The sequence below is a fragment of the Chrysoperla carnea genome, chromosome 1, assembly GCF_905475395.1.
Source record: "Chrysoperla carnea chromosome 1, inChrCarn1.1, whole genome shotgun sequence".
Classification (NCBI taxonomy): Eukaryota; Metazoa; Arthropoda; class Insecta; order Neuroptera; family Chrysopidae; genus Chrysoperla; species Chrysoperla carnea.
The window spans coordinates 61517361-61540423 of record NC_058337.1 but is presented as its reverse complement, the minus strand read 5'-3'; the positions used below and the strand labels follow the sequence as shown (position 1 = coordinate 61540423).

The 23063-nt window shown below is 29.1% G+C and overlaps 1 protein-coding gene across 2 annotated transcripts in view; it reads left to right on the top strand.

The window, feature by feature from the left end:
* The window catches only part of LOC123301842 (thyroid receptor-interacting protein 6), a 303615-nt gene that overhangs the window by 138408 nt on the left and 142144 nt on the right, over positions 1-23063 (top strand). For both annotated transcript variants that reach the window (XM_044884771.1, XM_044884765.1), the window contains exon 3: positions 6361-7056. In XM_044884771.1, the coding sequence (XP_044740706.1) occupies positions 6521-7056 (536 nt within the window). In that variant the 5' untranslated portion in view covers positions 6361-6520. The remainder of the gene's footprint in view (positions 1-6360; positions 7057-23063) is intronic.

Sequence of the window (23063 nt, the reverse complement as noted above, 5' to 3'; positions counted from 1 at the left end):
TTAAAAAAACAACTTAAATTATTAATTTGGAACATTGCTTATATAGTATTCCAATCATTATGCTGACACGACCTCAAATGTGACACATAATTTTTATACCATGTATATGAAATATATCAAGGTGTATTAAGTTTAGTCCCAAGTTTTTAGCGCTTGAGAATATTGATGCTACTAACAAAATTTTGGTGCAGGTGTTCATTAAATCACCAAATTAGTCCGTTTGCGGTTGTCTGTCTGTCCGTCTGTCTGTCTGTCTGTCTGCCTGGCAAAACGATAACTCAAGAACGAAAGAGATATCAAGTTGAAATTTTGATTGCGTGCTTAGAACGTAAAAAGTAAGATTGAGTTCGTAAATGCGCAAAACATTTAAAACATTTAAATGTTTAAAAATGTTCCTTATAAAAAAATTAACAAATTTCGTTTGAAACATTTTTTCGTAAACATCACTGATTAACCGCGTGGGCGCAAATTAGGTGCAAATATTTTAGAATGTATTATATGGGAATATCAGTTAGATGTGTGTGGGTTAAGAGTGGATATATTTCTTTGTTTACATGACGTAAAAAAACAAACGATTGGGTCATCAACACTGTCTCATACATAGTATTTCAACAATTATCTCAGTCAATTATTTGTTTTCACTTCTTTTTATAGTGTTATAGAGAGGAAATTGTTACTTCATAAAACTATAGAAATTCGGGTCAATTGGATGATGGCTTCATCCCCAGTTCAAAGGCTGTTTTGATTGAAATATAATTCGAAAGTAATTAATTTCACCCTACTTAATTATCTAGAATTGCCTCGTTAACTCGTGAATTTTTACAAAAAGTTTTTCATAATAACAGTACAGGTTTGGTAGTTATTTCTAATGTCTTTTCATATAAGTTTTTTTCCTTTTTTTTCCTTATAAGTTTTATTTTACTGACAATTTATAGTTTCCTGTATCTTTTTCACAAAGTTTTCAAAACTTGATGAATATGCAACCACGCTTCCCCAACAAATATTTGCCATGGGATTTATCTGCCAAAGAAATTTGAGGGAAGTTTTGAATTGTTGATTTATTGATCCCAATTTGGCGATGACTATTTCACTGCTACCTCTAAATTCTATTGCCTTATACTTTTTGGAGGTTTGCAGTTGTTTTTTTTTATATAAAATGAAAAAAAAAAAAGAAGAAATATCTTGTAAGGGACAATTTAAATGTATCCAGTTCCTAACGCAGGCATGGGCAAACGTGGCTTAGAGAAGTCCCTCAGACTTCTGTAACTAACATACGAGTAAGACAGTGATAACGTAACTAATGAAAACCAAAAATACAGAGAGACAAAATTTTTTTTTCTACCTATCTCATTACTATTAGAGAAGCTGAAATAGGTAGAAGAGTCGTATACCTGTCTCGCTTTCTCCTCTATGAGCAATGCGAACTTGTATAAAGAGACACACAATAAAGTTTATGGCATACAATAAAGTCATAACAATGGTGACTTAGACTTTAAATAACTCGCCCATACCTGTTCTTATGTATGAATCTGTTTCGTAGATATTTGACAATACCATTTTAAAATCAATACCCACAAAAATCAAAAAATGATTATGGACTTATTTAAAAGATAAAATTTAAGATCGATTGTAAAAATATTTTTAAAACGGTATATTACATATACAACAAAGATGTTAAATTTAACAACATTTATATCTTCCGCATATATTTAATGTATAAATACATGTTTTATCATATATGTGTTAAGATACAAGATCTCTCAACAGTGGCGATAAGGCCCTATGTTTGAGGAAAAACTATTAACTATTCCAATTGTAAATTTCATCCCGCTGTCTCGTTGAACTTTAAACAACGTTAGTGGAAACACGCATTAGTTAAAGCAGACTTATTCCATTTGATTTCTAACCGACGAAAAAACGGAGTTTCCGATCTCGATAATTATTTTATTATTGGATTGGACATACTTCAAAGTTTATATGAATTTTTACAAAAAAAAAGTAAAAAACAATTTTGGAGTACCGTCTCCAATCAATAATTTCCTTGTGGATAAAAAAAATCAGTTAATTGGCGTTGTCTCTTAAGCGTTGTTCACAAGTAAATTATTGATTGAAGTCGCTAAATTATTTTTTCCTTTTTTGAATTGGTTCTGTTTTTTGCAAACAATTTTTATTGTTTGTTTGGTTAACTATTGTCGCCCTATTAGGTCAGTTGGTTAAGGCTTAAACAATTCCGTCCGCGGTATGCTATATATATATATATATATATTTATATATATATATATATATATATATATATATATATATATATATATATATATATATATATAGAATAGCGGGTTGGATTCCCGCAGTCGAAACAAAAATTAATTTAATTAAAAGTTGTGATGGGCTGGTGTAGTACTTGGTATATGCATGGATGAGGTACGCCCAGTCTTTGAAATTGAGAAACTGATAAATGAAGTTATCAGCGGAAAGGTGGTAAAACACATATATGGTATCAGAATGGAATCTAGCCTAAGTGTGTTCTTCGTGGGCAGCCAATATAACCTAACCTTGGTTAACTATTTTCGTGGCACTTCTTATACAATATTACTTACACTGTTTAATGAAACACTCCTATCAACATACATTTGCTGGTTTTTTATATTGCTGGCTTTTTATATTGCACCATGTTATATGTGTAGATATATAAAATGAACAGTAATATATAATGTAGTATATAAATAAATTTATATGTGTTTAAAATTATATTGTCGTAAATTATTTTATTATACACGATATGAACTGTTTGTTGTTCTTTACTTGTACTTCTTCACTTATTTTGAAGTGTTTCTACAACTTTGAAGAAGAAAAACTACGCATCAATTTTTTAACAGTACTTTCTCATAAAAATTTTCGACTCACATTTTCGTAAACCCAATGAATTTGTCATAAATTCGAAATGATCATTTGGTATGATTATAGCTCCAAAAATGGCCGTTTTTGAGCCCATGTTTATATGAACTTTTTATAATGTTTTGTTCAGAATAATTTTCCCTACAGTGTTGAGCACTTTTTTAATATGACGATATTTATAAATTCTCAGTATTTTCAGTTTTAAAATTTTTTATTTATGTGACAGATGTCATTGGCGGACCATGATATTTTTGTGTTTTTATACGTTTAATTATTCTTCATTTCTATTATTATTATTAATCTCTATCTCTATCTCTATATATTATAAATGCGAAAGTAAGCATGTTTGTTTGTTTGTTTGTTTGTTACACTTTCACGCTAAAACTAGCGAATGGTTTTTAATGAAACTGTACAGCAATATAGTTTATACATCAGAATAACACATGAGATATAATTTATAAAGATATATTAATTAAAAATAAAAAAAATTGAAAAATTAATTTAATTTGACATTTGAAATTACCATAAATTACATATTTCTGTAAAAATAGTCAATATAAAATATTTCAAGGCCATCTTCTCCGATATACTCAATGAATAATAATTACTATTATACATTTAAAAAAATAATATATTTTACCTGTGTAAAACAATCCCCACCATTATTTCGAGTGTTATAGAAAAGGGATAAGCGGGAGCAATCTTTAACAATCTTTACTTTTAATCCAGCGAAGCGGGTGGGTATCACTCTAGTTTTATATAATATATTCAACGCAATTTTACGAACATGAAAACATTTTTAACTTTGATATTTTTTAATTGTACTTTTAAAAGGAAAATTTACATTTTCTCCCTCCAGATTAATTTACAGTTTCTTTTCTATGTTCAGCTGTTACACAAAAGAATTCGGTAAGATTTAGTAATTGTTGGCAATACGTAGTCTGTTGGTACAAAATTTAACTAATTAAATAGAAATTGTTAAGTTATAATTTCAATATTTCTTCAATGAATTTTACATACAGTAGAGTCTCACTAATCCAGGCTCATATGGAAAACCAGAGAGAATGCGATTACTGGATTTGTTCGGATTGCTAAAAAAGTTACTGATAAACTTCAGAATGTTCTACTCATAATGAGACTCTACTGCAATGTTAAATCATGGACATAAACCCACTATTTACACATTTGTTGCTAAAAATAAAAAATCGACAAATAGCATGTCTCCCTATTTTTGGAATCTGTTTAAAGGGACTAGGATACAAAGAAGATAAATAGTTTACATGGTATAGAAGAAAATTGTTTATGATTTATAGATTTTAATTTGAAGTTTATAAATGAAAACTGGTTAAGTTAAAAAGTTAAAATTAATTGAACAAGAGATAAAAACATTAATGAGCATATTTTTTGTCAATTTTAATGAAACGATGGAGATTTACTCTGATTGAAGCCTGCGTATGAACTCTGTTTAGAAATGTTTCAAAAAAACTTCAGTAAATGCTTTGAAATATAATGCAATGTAAAAGTGAAAATTGAAATCTCATAGATAAAATTAAAAATCACTAAAAACTTATCTATGAGTGATATTAAAATAATAAAAGAATGTAACCATATTTACATTATATGCATATTATTAATATGTTGTAACTCTGGTTATAATGACAGAAGAAGGTGGGTGATATGTAGACAAGAAACATGTTTGTGGCTTTCACACATCATAAATGCTCTCTTATGACTGTAATAAAATATATCAAAGTTAAAATACTAGTATAGGTACGTAGACGTATCTACTATAAAATATAATTTATAAATAAAATTTTAACGTTATCTTGTTTTTAATTATATTAATAATAAAAATTAACCAACCATTAAGACACAACTTGTCGTTATGTTACTTTTACTTAACTTGTTGTTGGTTGGTTCAACTTGTTTGTATACAATTTTTCACGATAAGAACAAATACTTGTAACTAAGAAATATTTTCAGAGGCTTCGTTTTTATTATAAGGTATACTTTATTAAGACAGTTTTGATCAATAAAATGGAACCATATATTTAACTGTTATCGTTAAGACAAGGTAATGAAATGCTTTTATTTTTCCTGAAGTACCTATTTTTTAAATCATAAGAAATATACTTCATCCACAAAGTGACCAGTTTCTAACGCAATTAAAGTCTACGTTATATTAATAAAAAACAAGTGAAAATAAACAATTGGCTGAGTTAATTGTTGAAATACCATGTATAGACAGTGTTGATGACGCAATCGTTTATTTTTTGACGTGACGTAAATAAAAAAGATATCCACTTTTAAATAGCCACTCACACATAACTGATATTCCCATATTAATCAATACTATAAAATTTTCACCTAATTAAGGCCCTCGTGGGTAAACAGTGATATTTACAAAAAAATGTTTCAGACAAAAGTTGTTTTTATAACAAACATTTTTTACATTTAAACTTTTGTTCTATCTCTAACGGTTTACAAGATAGGTCCTACGGACCCGAGACCAAATTGACCTACATTGATCATTTACGAACTCGACCTCACTTTTTTCGTCCTGAGTACGCTATAAAAATTTCATCTTGATATCTATTTTTGTTTTTGAGTTATCGTGCTGACAGACAGACGGGCAGACATACAGGCGGACAGACGGACAGACAAACGGAAATGGACTAATTAGGTGATTCTATTAACACCTATAACAAAAATTTTTTCGTATCATCAATATTTTTAAGCGTTACAAACTTGGGACTAAACTTAATATACTATGTATATTTCATATATACATGGTATAAAAATCGTTTTTTGGTACATTATCTTAGCAAAAATCAGGAAGATATCACATCAAATTTTTTTTTTCAAGTGGTCCACTATATATATCCTTATATATAAAAATTACGTGTCATGTTGTTTGTCCGCTGTGGACTCCTTAACTACTGAATCGATTTTAAATTTAAATTGCATTCCGTGTGCAATTTGATCCAACTTCTAAGGTAGGATTGCAAATTATTTGTCTATTATTTGACAGTCATAATAATCTGTTAGCTCCAAACGATTCTAACAGATGGCGAAATGTGTTGACTGGAATGAGTGAGTATTCAATAGATGGCGCAATGTTAAAAATACAAACGTTTTCTTATAAGCTACAATTATATAAATCCATGTTTTTCTCATGGGCAACTATATGTTGCATGATCACGTGTAGGAAAACCGTCGATAAGTTACGTTCAATTTTACGGTTGCTACCATTTATTAAACAGATTAACAGGAGGCGCCTGCATAATTATTTTTAACCTTTATTCTATTTTATACAATGTTACTATTGTAGGAACCTGACAAACTTCGAACCTGCATCCCTTAATTAATTGTCTAGAAATATTGAGCCTTTACCCCCTTGTATGATGGTTTATTATTTTGGTTAATTTAAAATGATTTTAATTTTATTTTTTTTTATTGTTTCAGATAAAACGAAATATTCTGAAGAACAGTAAACAATTCGTTCAAAAACTGCAAAGCACTTAATCAAATTTAGGTGAACTATTTTAAATTACTAAAGAAATTCAAAGCGCGTTAAATCGCGCTTCCAAAACCATTCAAACTGGCAGCCAGTACTTTAGCTAGTATGAACCCACATTACCATCCATATGGTGCTTCTGAATTAACGTCACCGCACCCACCATCACCAGACAACAACAATTATCATGGTGGTGGTCCGAACGGCCCGGGTGGTCCGCAACAACATACAATACATGGTGGTCCACCAAGTGGCCCATTAAGCAATGGTGGTGGACCACCACCAGGCCACCATATGTTAGGTGGAGGCGGCGGTGGTAATGGACCCGGTAATAACGGTGGTGGATCAGAGATTCATCAACACCCTGCATTCGTTGGTGGTGGTAGTAATGGACCATTAGGGCCACATCATCATCATCACCATCACCATCACCAAGTGAATAATAATAATAATAATAATACCACAGTGAAAGTGTGTGGGGGTTGTGGGGGTAAAATAATGGAACGGTATTTATTACATGCGCTAGATCGATATTGGCATAATGGTTGTTTAAAATGCTCATGTTGTGGGGCAATGTTAGCTGATATGGGTTCTAGTTGTTTTACAAAAAGTGGGATGATTTTATGTAAAAACGATTATATGAGGTAAGTCATGTTATTTTCTTAATCTTTTTTTTTTATTAATTAGTAACAGTCAAATATTTGCTTGACAATTGTGATAATTATACGATATTTTTTGTACCGGTCGAAAATAACAATAAGCTCTTTTATTAATGCAGTTTGGCTATTATAGTCAAATTAATATAAACATGCCAATTTATACGTGCATATATATGTTACTGTCAATACAACTTAGACTTAGTGTGTATACATATACTTTATATACCTACCCAAATGACTGCATATTTATAGCCAATTTTTTGTTTATACCTTCCCACAAATCGATACAAAAATTTTATTTTCTATATTTTCCTACTTCTTTGTCTTATTAAATATTAGTTTTTGGATAAAACTGGTTTTGAAGATAAACATGAAACTATGTCTTATTTTACACTTTTTTCCCTCTTTAGTTTTTAATTTTCATGTTAGTTATGTGCTCCTTGAGTTATGAATATGGTCTTCACAATCGATTGAAATGTTTTTTAATGAATTAAATACTCTTAGATTAACACTATATTTTAATTTCTTCAAATCACAAAAAGAGGATTTACGGCCAAACTATCTTAATTATTGAAATATCAGATTGAAAATAATAAAAATATTATTAGAAAATAATTAAAATGGTTTAATAAAGCCTTGTTAATATAGCAAGGAATGCAAAGAAAATTTTTTTAATTCAAACAATATTCTATAATTAATTGTTTATCGTTTAGAAAAAGTATCTACTAGTAAACTTCCTAGCATCAATAATAACATCCCCCCACCTTCTATTTCAAGCAAGCGAACCGCACAGTTATAATGACATCAAGGGTTGATGTTTACGATTACCTCGTTTTGTTTAGTACTTCATTACCTCATATGTTCTGAGAAATGTTCATTATTCTACTTCCATTATTACTCAGTATATAGTCTATGAAGAGTGGAAATGAGTTTGATTGCTGAGATACTGCAGGGGACTAATTTTGTCTATCTCTAAGCGTCTCATATCCTACACCTCTCTAAGTATGCCCGCTGTCAATTAGGTCCATATATTATTTCTATTTATTTTGATTAGTTTGATTCTTCATCGAATAAAGTATTGCAAAATGTGTATTACGAATAAAGTAATTCGCAATATAATCTTTCAAATCCTATTTTCGATTAATCCCTAAATATTTTCTCTTGTGTGGGATATTTGTTTAGAATGATACAATGGAATGTAGCAAATTTGCAAATAGTAATGATGAGGGTTTTGAAAAAATTAAGATTTTACCTTAAATTGTGGTAAATAAAAAAAGCCCTTGTTTCTACGAAATTATTTGCAACTTTTGACTAAGTGAAATTTTTAATATCAAGCCAAAAATGTAGTGTTTATTGTATTTGGCAGTCGTAAATTCGAGATTGATGACTTGGTTTACTTTTTAAATCTATCGAATTTTCAATCATAAAAGTGTTTCTTATGCGATATTTGGGAAAACGGGATATTTGGAAGGAGACTATTATTATAGTAATAACGGCGGCATCTAGCCTACGCCACTAAGATGATATACGGCTGTTATGTCCCGTACCTAACCATCTCACACACAAATCCACACACACATATACACGATACAACAACGGATGTTCGTAGAGTGAATCAACTTGATTGTATAGCAGTGTTGTACCAAACCATTTTCATCCACATCTTCCCGTTCCGTTCAATGTATTTATGATTGTCTGTTCTTATTCTTCAAGTCAGTCAATTGTAATTGTCTGTCTATCTGTTATTCTAGCCACGTGACTCACCAGACGTATAAAGTTTGTTAGTATTTACTATTCGAAATAAACGAATTTTCTTTTTGTTTGAAGTTTTTACTCACAAGGCGTTGTAGGTTAGTTAGGTCAAATAAACCATTATGAAAATGGACCGTATCACGTAGAGCCACTTTATTTTTAACCATTCAGAACAATTCAAGGTAAGCATGATATATTGATTTGACAGGACAAATCTCTCCAGAAGAGGTCATAAAAGTAAAGCTGACCCAACTATGTCTTAGGAGTCCTGAACTATTCTAATAATAAGAGCAAAAAAGGTGCACTTAGTTCAAACCTTCAAGACGTTTATTTCTCAGTCAAAATAAGCGTGAGAGGTTGTTACTCTATTGCATTTAGAAAGATTTTAAATAAGTAATTAATACCAGAATGCCTCCGATTTTAAATCTGTCTTGCAATGACATGTCCATGTGTCCACTTAAAAATCATTTTGGGCTGAACAGTGCTTTCGAAAATTTTCATAATATAATATTTCAGAGAAACTTTCACTATTTTTTTAAATTGAATCATCCTTTGGAGATGTTACTTAAGTTTAGGAAGCCATATTCAAAAACCTTGAAAGTGTATTTATTCGTTTTCCTTAAAATGACGTTCGATGCGTTATGAGTAAAATTATTTGAGTAATGGCTGTTTACGTCTACTGCGATTACCATTTATAAGCTTTTACTAACTTTCTTTTGTATTGCAACAAGAAAAACACACAATATTTGTGTGTATGAGTGGTGTCGTAACAAACCCAAGTTACACCAGACCATGTTGCTTGCTTGCTTGTTTGCAATAAGACAACTCTAACTCTAAACTATAGATAAATAAACATTTATCCCACCAATTTGTTTTAATAACGATTTATTTGTATAAAAATTTTGTTTAAAAAAAGCAATGTGAACTACCGTTTATATTGCTATTAAACCATGTCCAGCACATTCTTTGTGATAATTATGTTTGTGTTTCTTGTTAGTTCATTTAACACATACATCTTTATTTATAGGTTGTACTGTAATGTATACGTTGATCAATTTTTTATTGTAAAACATAACTAATTAATTATTATTGCTCATAGTGGAATTAAGTAATAAAGATGTCAGGTCATTTTCCCTTTAAGATTCATTTTCAACTATTTCTGCGCTGAAGCATACAGCCAGTCATGTTCTAGCTAAATTTTACTTCAAATGATTAGATCATTTTTTGTAAACGAGAATAATTTATAATTTTTAAACTTGATTTTGATCTTTGTTTTTGATCTTTAAATGAACTGATTTTGATCTTTCTTGTTTCGTTTGAAAGGCAATTTATTGGAGAGTGTTCTTAGCTATGCTTCAAATACAAAGTTTAGGGTTCCGTACTCGGAACAACTAAGTAGACAATGATTCTCAAAATCAGTGCAGTTTGGAGAAGGCTCTTAATAAAAAAAAGTAATATAATGAAGAGTGTTCTTAGATAAGTTTTAAGTACTATTTTGAAAAAGATTACGTTTGAATTAGACGCTATAGGGAAGTTGCTTTAATTTTTTTTTGCCACAAATCCGTAGATAAATGAAAGAGTAATTCATCTAAAGTATATTTAAGTAATTTTTTTTAAATTAATTATTTTTAATTTTTTTATTAATTATTAATAAAGAAATAGTTATATTTTTGAATAAATACGTCGGAAGTGACGTATTAACCTCCGTTGAAGCTGTGAGCCAATCGGTTTCTGTCAGAAATTTGCGTTATAATATAGTGAAAGCTAGCTGAGAGACTAACCATTTATCATTATTCATGTTATTTATTCATTTCTCCGATGGCGTTACGAAAGCGAGGTGTTGACGTCACTGCGGGTTGAAATTATAATTTAGAAAGACCATTTTCTACATTTCTACAGAATTTTACATTTCTTTGGAGAAGCCTTTGGTCTTTTCAAAGCATATTTGAACAAAGAAAGTTTTAGTTTGTTTAACGCTTTATGTTGAAAATACTGCCGCCCACCTCGTGGTTGCATTGTACCTTGCATGAGTCCACAACATGTTTCGATATAAAACAATACACAAATGAAATTTTACTAACGCTTATACATGCCATAATATTTGGTAAAGCACACCATAGTTTCATTCGTCTGAAATTGCCAATGAGATCTTTCGCATAGCATACGAGATGCATTGTAAGTTTTATTCGAGAATCGAATTTCCTATACACTGCCGTAGCAGATTGAATAAATAAATATGAGGAGAGGAAGATGGACGCAATAGGTGGGCGAATAAGGTATTTATATATTTAGTTTAACTGATATGTATTCCTGTTTCAAACTAAAAACATTATAGGTACATGCAGTATATTTGACTGCCTGTCTGCCTGACTGACATTCAATCCGTCAGTGTATACAATGTATTATAAACAATTCGATGTATTATTTAGCATCTCATGTTTTATATACACGAGCATTTCGTATATTTATTTGAATTTTTTGCAAATATTCGTCAAAATATTTTCACATGTAAAATAAACTGTTGGCTACACCTTCAAGCTTCGACTGTATGAATGGCTGTTTTTTTTTCATTAGAAATATCATACCTTAATTAAATATTTTTTAAATGATTATAAATTACTGCTGTATGAGTATATGTACTATGAAAAATGAGTTTCGTGAATTTGATAAATTATGCTACGAAAAGATAAAAGCCATCTCCTTCATTTACCCTCTCCTTCTGGCTAAATGTATCGAATTTGTTTTTCTCCTCAAATGTTTATAATATGTGGAAACGAGGGGAAAGTGATTTTTGCATCACTTAACGGTATCGTGTGATAAGATCGGACACTCTCGCTTAACTAATAATCGCTTAACTCGTAATCGAACACAATCGCTTAACTCGTAATCGAACAATCTCGCTTAACTGATGCGTTTCGGAGCAAATTCTAGGTAAAATGTAACAAAAACTCTTACTAACATTTCTAGAATTACGAATTTATAAGCTGCGTCCAAACTGATGTTGGTAACTTTGTAGTCGAAATACGTGTTTATATCTAGGATATAAATAGCTTATCAAAATAAGTGAATGGAAATGTTTTGCAATTAAACAAAAAACCATACGGTGAAAATTGTTTGCACATATTATAGAACTATTACATAAATATTGAAAATATAAAAATATGCTTACAAAATTATATCAAGGAATTTACCTTTCATGGGTTAAATTTGGTCGAAGATCGTTTTTGGACTGTTAGATCATTTAAACGGTGACACATTTGTTTAAATTATTATCTGCCTTTCTACCTCGAAGGTAGCTGGGAATTAGTTCCTTGTAGATTGAAATAAAGAGAAAATGATTGCAAAATTCATTTTCCATTTTACGCTCCTTAATCTTACTTGAACGTTTGCAATCTTTATGACAATATTTATTGTGAGCGTTACATTAGCTCCTTACAAACTACGACGTTATATTCTAAAATGTTTTTTGGAGAATGTTTGCTAAAATATTTGTTCCGTGACCCTAGCATACTCATATAGCAATTATATCTGGGAATGTGAGATTCCTTATGGCATGCCTAAATATTTAGATAAACGTGTTATTTTCGAGGGAAGTAAAAGTCAAAAATAGTATACTGTAAAAAATTAATTGTGTATCAGGAAAAACCTTGATTTTCTACATTATATTTTCTCATATATTACTAGCAGTACACGAAAAGTCATACTATGAAAATTTGATAAATTAATTTCTTATTTACGAATTGAAATACGAAAGTTATTTATAATTTTATGGCAACGATTTCTTGATTAAAAATAAATTATATAAAACTAAATTCCCATAGACGTCGTAAACAAAATCTAGATCAGAATGAAAATCTAAACCAAACAAATAAAAAAAATTTATTTAACTATAAATTAAAAAACAAAAAACAAAAGAGAACTACCCTTTTTATACCAACCAAATTACATTGCGTCCACTCCACATACACCCCAGTCCATGTGCATAAAAATTATTTGTGTGTGTTGTAATATATTTTAGTGAGTGACACATTTTATTGACACATATATGGTAGTCTGTCACAGAAATAGACACAATTTTTATTTCAATTTTTCTTTCTACGTTCAAATTGAAACAAAATATAAGGGAGATAATAGAAGGAAATATTATCACAATAATACTAATAACAATAATAATAATAATAATAATAAGATAATTTGATCCAAAATCTGATTTATTGGAGTATATAAATAAACATTTATATATTTATTTTTTCGTTAAGAGATTGGCAACCGTGTTTATGTGATACAGCATGTCTCAGTCGACTTTTATGAGGGAACATTTTTTGAAGATTTTTCTTTATGTAAATAAACGATATGTCAATTGTTTACTCTTTTATTCATTTTACGGCTAAATAAATATTCGCACTGTGTATGAGTTTTAATTCAGATTTCAGCATGGTATCGATACACTACTTTATTTACATAATTTTATGGATGGGCATATCAGTATATGAAATGTATATAAAATTAAGTAATTTACATTGAAAATTCAGTAGTATTACGTAAATTTACATTTAATTATCAAAATATTAAAAAACTCAACTTATTACCTGTTAGACTAGTATTTACGTCAGTACGAGTCAAGTACGAATGTTACATTATGATCAGAAGTAATTAAGGTATAACGATTGAAATTCAATTGCGGTTGTTTGAGCAGCCTGCAGAAAGGGAATAGTATTTCATTCCTTTCCTAATCGGAAAGTTCTCGGGAAATAAAATACTTGTCATTGAGAAATATTGCAAATGAATTGAATGTAAATTTTAAAACATACTTAAAGATGCCTCACCCAATTTGAAACTATGTTAAAATCACTTAACCCCTTGAAACTGCGGTCGTTCGCAGGAAAAGATTTTGATAAATGTTGCCCATATACACGAGTATTTTTTTCTTTTCTCTGTTTGGAATCTTTCATTCGTGAGATAGATTCTGGTCAAAATGAAAAAGATTAAATTATTAGCTTTTAGAAGAAGCTATATAATATGTTGCCTATGGGTTGTTAGTTTACTCTGAAGTCTGGAAAAAGTGTATGGAAATTGCACAAACCTTCAAAAAAAGTAATGCCGATTTCTTTCTCTTAATTAAACCGCAACCACTCTGAACATGAATATAAAGTTATGGTTGCATTGACGGTATCGATAATTTTTCGTCTGCAACATTTTGTACATTACAATTTCGTGTATAGATTGATGGTTACGTCATTTATCTATTTGGAGGTTTGTGCGATACCCCCACATTATATTATGTGAATGGATGTTTGTAGTAGTAGTTTCTCGTTTGCTTGTGTTATTGTATTTGAATGTATAAGTTTTTTAACTCCTTTTTTTTTCCATCTCTTACTGTTTTGTAACAATATCCCATCTATCTAACAACACAAACCTCTCCTTGTTTGTCTGAATAATATCATTTGTGTTCTAGTGATGTCACTATAAAAAGAAAAACTGTAAGATATTTTTCTGGCATATCTTCAGCTTCAGGTTGAAGAAATATAAACTTCAAGTATATTTTGATAGCATATAAAGTGTATCAGTTTTTCATCATATTTTAAAGACTGATCTATTTTCATTTAATAAACACATGTCCCAAGGAAAACATTTTTCTTCCGTTTGGATTTCCTTCAAAAGAAAGAAATTAAAGTTGTATCCTTGTAACCCTTATAAGTATATCCTAATGAAATAATTTTGACAGTCAAAACTGTTTTGCTTTTTTTATACAGAAAAAGTATGACTTATAGTATATGAAAATAGCTTATTGTAAATAAGAAATTCGAGTTAAATATTAAAAAATAAAAAATTCAAAACAGTTTTTATAACATATACATATTTATTTTTATCTACGACCGTGAGAAAAGAAGTACTTTTCACATTCAGTATGCGTAGGAAAAATAGTTCATTATAGCCCTAGGGCCTAGTGTGATAATGAATTCATTACCGCTCTGGTGCGGTTACTATAGTCACTTATAAATTTTCTCAATAAGCCATGACAAATTTTAACTAATAATTATCGATTATTTTTACATTTAAGAGGCGTATATAAAATTTGTAAGATACACGTGTGATGGGGCATTAATACTTCTGTGGGTTTCCAACTCGTGCGACGCACTCCGTTTACGGCATGTAATGAGTCAAATCTTAGTTCTTAATCAGAAGATATAATCTATTTAGAGTTTTAAGAAATAAATTGATGTACAACAAAACTATGTGTTGCTCAATGAAATAAAACTGAAGTTTGCTTGGAAAGAAGGGTACCAAGGAATGTTTAGCTCCAATTCTAGACAAATAGTTCGGATTTTTCCCATCACATAGCTTTTTCGTTCTATTTGGTATGACAGTTCCTGTATGCTTCCTTTATTTTTAGATTGTTTAAATCAAGATTGGATCTGCTTCGTTATTCAATATCCTGAGGTACTGTTTCTTATTTTGGTAATCGTGGATTTGGTTTTGATTACTAAAGCAAATTTTTAATTTTCTTCTAGTCTTGCAGGTTTTTTTCTGTTTCACGAGATGGCAAGGTGATAACAGTTTGGAAAGCATATTGTATGTTGAAGTACGTCAGTTAAAGACCCAGGCCATATTTGTAAACCTAGTAAAAGCCAAGTAAACATTATTATTTTGTGCTTATATCTATTATATACTATTACATCTCGTAATAATATAAAATCGAATACCGTGAAATATAATATTTGGCGGCATCACTATACAATACATTTACTCAATCAAGGTATAGAAGCTGTACCCACATATATAGGTACTATAGGAATAGTTACTGTTACATAATATAAGCTTTTGTTTCATCTACGTCAGTTTTTATGATTGCTACAAATCAGTTGCATTTTACGTGATTGCTAGCTACTACCATACTTTACTACAATCAAATTCGTGTAGTGACTTGATAGATGTATGTAGGGTATACAATTCTGTATTTATTATGTATGCATCATATATATGTATGTATGTATGTATGTAGTACGGATGGATTCATGTGAAGTAGAAAATTCTATTCTGAATATATCGATTTTTATCACCAATTGAAAATACTTTTTTCAAATTACTTAAATAGACCTACAAACCATAATTATTTAAATTTTGAACATGGTTATTAAAAATTTTCTATAATCACATAACTTTTTGGTGTAGCTATAACATAATATTTTGTGTGACTTTCAAAATTTTCGAAAATTTCGCAATTCTTGCAAGTATTTCCTGGAATATTTGTTTCTTTTTCTATAAAACCACTAGTTGAAATTAACCTGAAAATTTTCAACACACTTTTTTTTACAGTTATGCAGAAAATGGACACCCAAGTTGCGCCCTCACGATTAAACAGTATACGAAAAAATGATTCAATTAGAAGTTGTTTATTTGTTTATAAGGAATAACTTTAACAATTAAACTTTTGTTATATCTCTAACGGTTTACAAGATGGATACTTTTGATTGAATGTGCGAAAAAATTTCATTTTAAAATTGGCATATCTCGGTCAATTTTGAAGCTAAAAGGCTACCTTTCAAAAAATATTTTGGAGCCCAGTTGGTTGCGAATTTGAAGACGTAGTAGTTTCTTTCAAGAGTAGTTTCAGTTGTTGATAGTTTTTTCATTTTCCTGTAGTTGAAAAAATTTTATAATCGATTAATATAACGATTATGCTTTTGAAGATATTGGCGACCATGACAGTTTAATTTTTGTGTGTATATAGTTTTTTTATAATATTTTATTATCATATACGCGGAAACTATCAAGATGTAAGCAAATTCTTCTTTTCTTATTATTAATAAAATACTTTATTCCTCATATATTATTATCAATGTTTTTTGAGTCGTTTATTAATTTGATCTTGCCCCTCCCTCATTAGTCGCTATTGGTGGGGCAATATCTTCCATGAAGTCAGCGAACACTATTTAAATCTTGGGTTAATGTGCTGGCAGTGAAATTATTTGGTATCTTATTTTCCGAGAGAGTCTACGCATTCAAGATCTTGGGGTAGAACTGGAAAAATCCATAGCTTAAGTTCAGATAGTGGCTATTTGTCGATTACAATTATCAGTACGGGAAATTAGTTGAGCTTTCGGTGAACGCATGTGAAGTAAGTAACTGGCTATGCTCGTGGGAATTGCCAACATTATTCGTTCAAGATATCTAGACGTACCATCCCATTCCTAACCCCTTTATCCATTCACATTTTGCGAAACTTCGATCGCATTACCATCCCATTCCTTACCACTTTATCCATTCACATTGTGAAATACTGAACGCGCTTAAATTTTGATTTCAAAGTTTAGTAAAACGACATATTTCAACAACGTATATTTTCGTAGATATAGGCTTTCGAAAGTATTTTAGAAGTGCATAGTGGATAATCAAAAATATACTGTACTATAAATACATATAGCGAAAAAACAAAAAAAATAATGGTAATAATAAATAAAAAGTCTATACCGAGGGTTTCTGAAATATTACAAAGCTACATCGAATAGTTGCATTTTTGTAAGTGTACATTTCAATTCAATATTGTAATTTCAGTTAGATTGTAAACTGGTTACAAAAAAACAACCCCCAATTAGCTCTAACTCAACACCTATTGACGAAATTCAACTCATTGCATTATGTTTAGTTTGTCTAGGTCGATTTAGCGTAGGTTGGGGTGGTTTTTGGCTCTTATTTTGGAAGTCAAATTTAAAATTTTACTAAGTGGTTTAGAATCTAAGAAGTAGCAAAACATAGTCTTATAATATTGTAAAAGTACTAATTTTTAACCTCTAAAACAAAAAAAAGGATGTTATGACCGCTATGTGTTTCAGTTTGGAGAAGATTCTAAGTTGGGTGGTAAGGAAATGGCGAGTGTTCTTAGATGCGTTTTTAGTTTGAGTTTAGGGTTCGGTACCCGAAACATTTCTCGGAGATTTTTTAAATTTTGTAAATTGTACTTATTACTGCGTACACTCAGTGTAGTACACCGGTACAATAAGAATATAATTATATCTTTTTACACAATATAAAATGGCATTTTTGGAATTTTATAATTTTTACTATTTTAGAAACATTCTGTATAATATTCAGAGAGTACGTCGATTTTCATGATGGTGAGCAAACAAACACACCCCCAAAATATAGTAAGATTCACGTAAAAAGTGTATTTTAGTGGATTCTCTAAATCAATTATTTACGTAAAAACAACATAGTTACGATCTGTTTCGATTGATTTTTATTGCATTTAATCTTCTTAATAACATGAAATTATCACGTTTATTTCTTTTTAGTTTGTAATGTATATGTTGTGACTCTATCATACATCCTATATTTATTCATTCACAAATATGCTATTCCGTGCACAAATTCTACGCTACTTTAGAATTTTTATCGTTTATACATTTTTTTAAAACTAACATTACGTTTTTCAATTTATACGATTTTTTAGTAGTATTTTTCTTTCATTAATACGTTATTTTTATTTTTGTAATAAATTAGTCATTCGTATCTTCTGTCTTTCAGATTTCTTACACCGGGAAGGTAATTTGTAAATTTTGTATTCTTAATTTAATTTTTTATTTATTTAATATATTTTACAAGGAATCGCATCATTAGAATAAATTTTTACGTTTCAATTGCTATCATTTTGATTTCTTTGGTATCATTTAATTAACAAATTTAATAATCCTGAGTTATTGTCAATAGTTAAATTCAAGATTGGGAAATAATAATATTTGAAATGAATAAGCAAGAACTAACCAGAGTTGATTTCAACATACCAATCGTTCTTTTAATGAGGTGCGAGCAGAGTTGCAACTTTCAGTAAAGTATTTTTATTTATATATCGTTTAAATGAATTCTGAAAATTTGAGAGGGGGGAGAGACTATATGATTATTTAAAGAAATAATTAATTTCAAAAGTTGATTTAATTAACATCTTACGGCAAAGCGGATCAGGACATAAGAAAAACAAACAAACCGCGATTTCATTAAAGATGTAGTACCATGTTAAGGATGCATGTTAAAGTAATATTATAACGTATAATTTAAAAAAAAACTTCATTTTTCGATATTTTGCTTTTTAAATCTTCGGTATTTCAAAAATTTAGCCAGATATCGCTTACTTTTCGTCTTATTTCATAAATTTATCTATAACATTAACTATAAAAGTTGAAAATTTTATTGAAAAGTTCCGCCTCTACTCTGTTCGGACTTCCTTAAATCGAAAAATGCATTATATAATATTTGTATATAAAAAAATGCAAAAGTGTCTATTTCTTACGTGTTTGGACGGAGTAGTTCCTACTCACTGTGAGTTGTATTACCGAGGAAAACTTTGAAAAAACAAAGAACGTTTTTAAAGCACCCAGTTTAATTTAAGTAGTTTGATCTTTTAATTCTTCTTTAAAATAAAAATTGAAAACACACTTTGAAAATTCTAAGGTTATCCTTGGTAAAATAACTCAAGTATAGACGATATAAAATATAATAAATATATTTGCGACATATCAAAAAATCAAATCGTAAATCTATGTGTGACAAATTCCTAAATACTTTACCTACCAAACAGCTAATAAAAATTTAATTAGTGTACAATTAATTAATTTGACTAAAAAATCAATCAAATTATCCAATAATTTAATTTATAATAGATACCTAGTAGCCAACAGAAACCACATCTGTTATATACATTTCCATGTTGTCAAAAATGAATAATAATCCGTTATGTTTAATTTAAAAATAATAATTTATAAAATAATGTCATAAAACTAAAGTGTCATAACTGTTGATTTGTGTCATGTAATTAACTTAAGAAATTGTCTACAGCATTGATTATTTTGATGATGGAACGAACAACAGCGTTTATTTATTATTGATTGAATGAAGAATATATTATAATATATACAAAATTAACTTACGTTTAAAAATATTAAGTTACGGTTGGTTTCGTGTGAACTAAAACTCATATTAAATTCATTCACACCGCCAAAGTAATAAATAATTTACTATGGTTTACTAACAAAATCTATACCGACATCAAAATAATTACTATATATAACATATACCTTGATAAAATTTTATTTAATAAAATTGACGGTAAAAATCAATTACGTAATATATTTAAAGTATGGGGGTATTTTCTGTTATTACCACCAAGAACAAGAACAAATTTCAACAATCTTGAAAAATTGGATAATAATTCCTAATAAAAATAAAATTTGGTACAATTTTTAGTTTTGTGAGAATCGTTTTTATGATTGACATTCGACGTCATTCTTTTTGTAGTTTTTATAACTGATATACTTGCTCTCATCAATCAACATAAAGCTTAAGGTCAAAATTGAACCGGGAGACAAGAAAAACGAAGAAAGATGAAAGTCAGCGAGGGCTATGGAAAAATTATATTCTTGATTTTCGATAAATCCTCGGAAAACAAATTAGAGTAGTCTTATTTATGACAAGAAAAATCGGACAAATGTAAAAGATGAAATTGTTAACAGGAAGTTGGTGTTTCTGTGTCTCATGGTAACCTTAAGACGTTTTAGTCAAATCATATTTTATATAATAAACAAGCTTTACATTTTATTAATTGAAATTGATAAGAATTTGTTTACCTGAGAAGTTTTTTCAAGCTTAATTTTTACGTAACTATTTAGGTACGTTCAATATTCTAAAATAGAAAATTTGAAATTTTTCGTCAAAAAATCGAACCTCGTTTCATACATCTTTAATCGTCCCTAAAGTAATGATACTAAGAAAAAAAAACTATTTATTTGCTAAAACTTTGATATAATTTTAAAAATTTCGAGGACCTTTATGCATTTTTAATCTTTAAAATATCATAATATAGAAAATCGTATTACCATCCAGTAACGATAAATTTTTCTCTAGCTTTAACTTGTTTCCAAGCAGTAAATTACGATTTACTGGTCACTAATTAAGAAATATTTATTATTCACCAGTAAATCGGCAACTCAAATCTTTAGAAAAGATATTTTTTTCTTTGTTTCTACCCCAAAAACGTGACTCTTGTTTTTAATGTATCAAATGTGAAAAATTGATCTGCATTTAAATTATCTAATAACAATACCGGATATGAAAACATTTTAAAAAAGTTAAAAAAAAATACACAAATACCATTAACTTTTTAATAAACTAGATAAATATCTCAATGATTCAAGAGAAAAAAAAAATCATTTAGATATAATAACAAAAATAAACTAACTAATCCTTTTATGTAGAAGAAATTCGACAAGTCATTTAACAGTAATTTATAACACACAGATATACTACGCATATACGGGTATATGTATAGAATGATTAAAAAAAATTTTACTTCTGTATTTCGAAAACGGATTAAAAAATTGTAAAATGCTAAAACTCGTTTCGGCACATTTTAGGGGGCGTGTAAATAAACTGCTAATTTTTTTATACGGGAATGCTTACATGCAGTCGAAAAGAGTACACTTCAGAACTATATATTTTTTGTATGAAATTCTTGTTCTTTGCGGTAAAAACGCAGCTTTTATTTGCTTAACAATTGTCAAATCAGGCGCCGGAAATTGAAATCTAGGAAAAAGAACAAAAATCTGATACAAAAAATGTTTGGTTCCATCTTCCATTGAAAAAAACAAAGTTGTTCCTTGTTTGATCATAAAGACGTACTGGTATTAAAAAAAACTAAATACTCCATAAAAAAAAGCCGCTAAATATTTTCGCGATTAATGATTTTGTATTCTCTTTTCGGAATATATGAATGGAAACTTTTTTTTAAATCACTCTATATGTATAGGTTTAATGTAGTAATAAACAAAAATTAGATTGGTAATTAACTTAATATTGAAATTCTTTTTTAAAAATTATAATACTTTTATAATATACAAAATTAATGTCTCCTTTGTTATTTATAAAAGATTTTACACAAGGTTCGGAAAGTTCTTAATCAAGTATAGAACGATGGAGAAGTGAAAAAGACATATATTTGTTATAAATAGAACATTTCTGGAACATAATCAAGACGGGGCAATATCCGACATTCAAATTATGACAGCTTGCATATATTTTTCGTACAAAATCTTTTAATGCGGAAATAAAGAATACATGTATCAAAACCACAGCTTTAATATGAGGCAAAGGATACAATTAGAAGGAAGTTAAATGTAGTTTTTAAACATTGTACAATTGGCGGCACTTCCTTACTTATTCTTTTTAATTTGAAGAATATCTCCATTAACATTAAAAATCATAGCAAAAAATTGAATACTACTATTTATTTTTTGAAGTTTTTTTTACAAGTAAAATTTACAAAATCTCCGAGAAGTTTTTCGGATACGGAACCCTAAACTCGCACTTGAAACGTATCTAAAAACACTCTCCATTAAATTACTTTTTTCTTTACAGCATTCTCCAAACCAAACCGATTTTGAGGATCATCGCGTATTTTTGGTTGTTCCGACTACGGAACCCTAAACTCGCATTTGAAACAAAGCTAAGAACACTCCTCATTAAATTACCTTTCAAACGAAAGAAAATAAACACATATAGCGGTCAAACTTTTAATACCCTTTTTTTGATTCGAGGGTTAAAAATGCAAAAAAAAAAAAGAAACGAATGAAAATTTTGCTGAAAAATTCAATTCCTCCGAACCCAAAGAAAAAAATGTTAAGAGAATAAATTTAAGTAAATTTTATTTCCTACAATTTCCCTTTTTATAAAAGTTTCAATTTGATTAATACTAAGAAATTGCACGGAATATGTTCCTTTAAACTCCGAATCCGATTTGGAATGCCAGTAGACAACGTAGAAGTTTTTTTTTTTTTTTGAAAGATTTAGCCATATGGCGTTGGTTTTCTAAGTGATTAGTTAAAAAATATCAAGTCGTGGACATGACGTTGAAACCATAATTAAGTATATTCGAATTACACCTAAACCTTTAAATAATATCAATTTATTTAAATATCCATTAAATAAAAGTACTTAGTAGACATTAAATGTATATAAAAATTACCTACAAACAATATTACACACTCCATAAATCATCTAATGATTGTCGAATTAATAATCGACCTATAATAATTACAAGTACTCGATTTACTAGTTTGAATTGAACTCACTACTACAACAAATAGTAATATCTAATAATAATTTAACAAATGGAAAATATACAAAATGTCAACTTTTGTAGTAAAATATGTTGTTTTTTTATATGTTTAAATAATTAATTATAATATTGCATG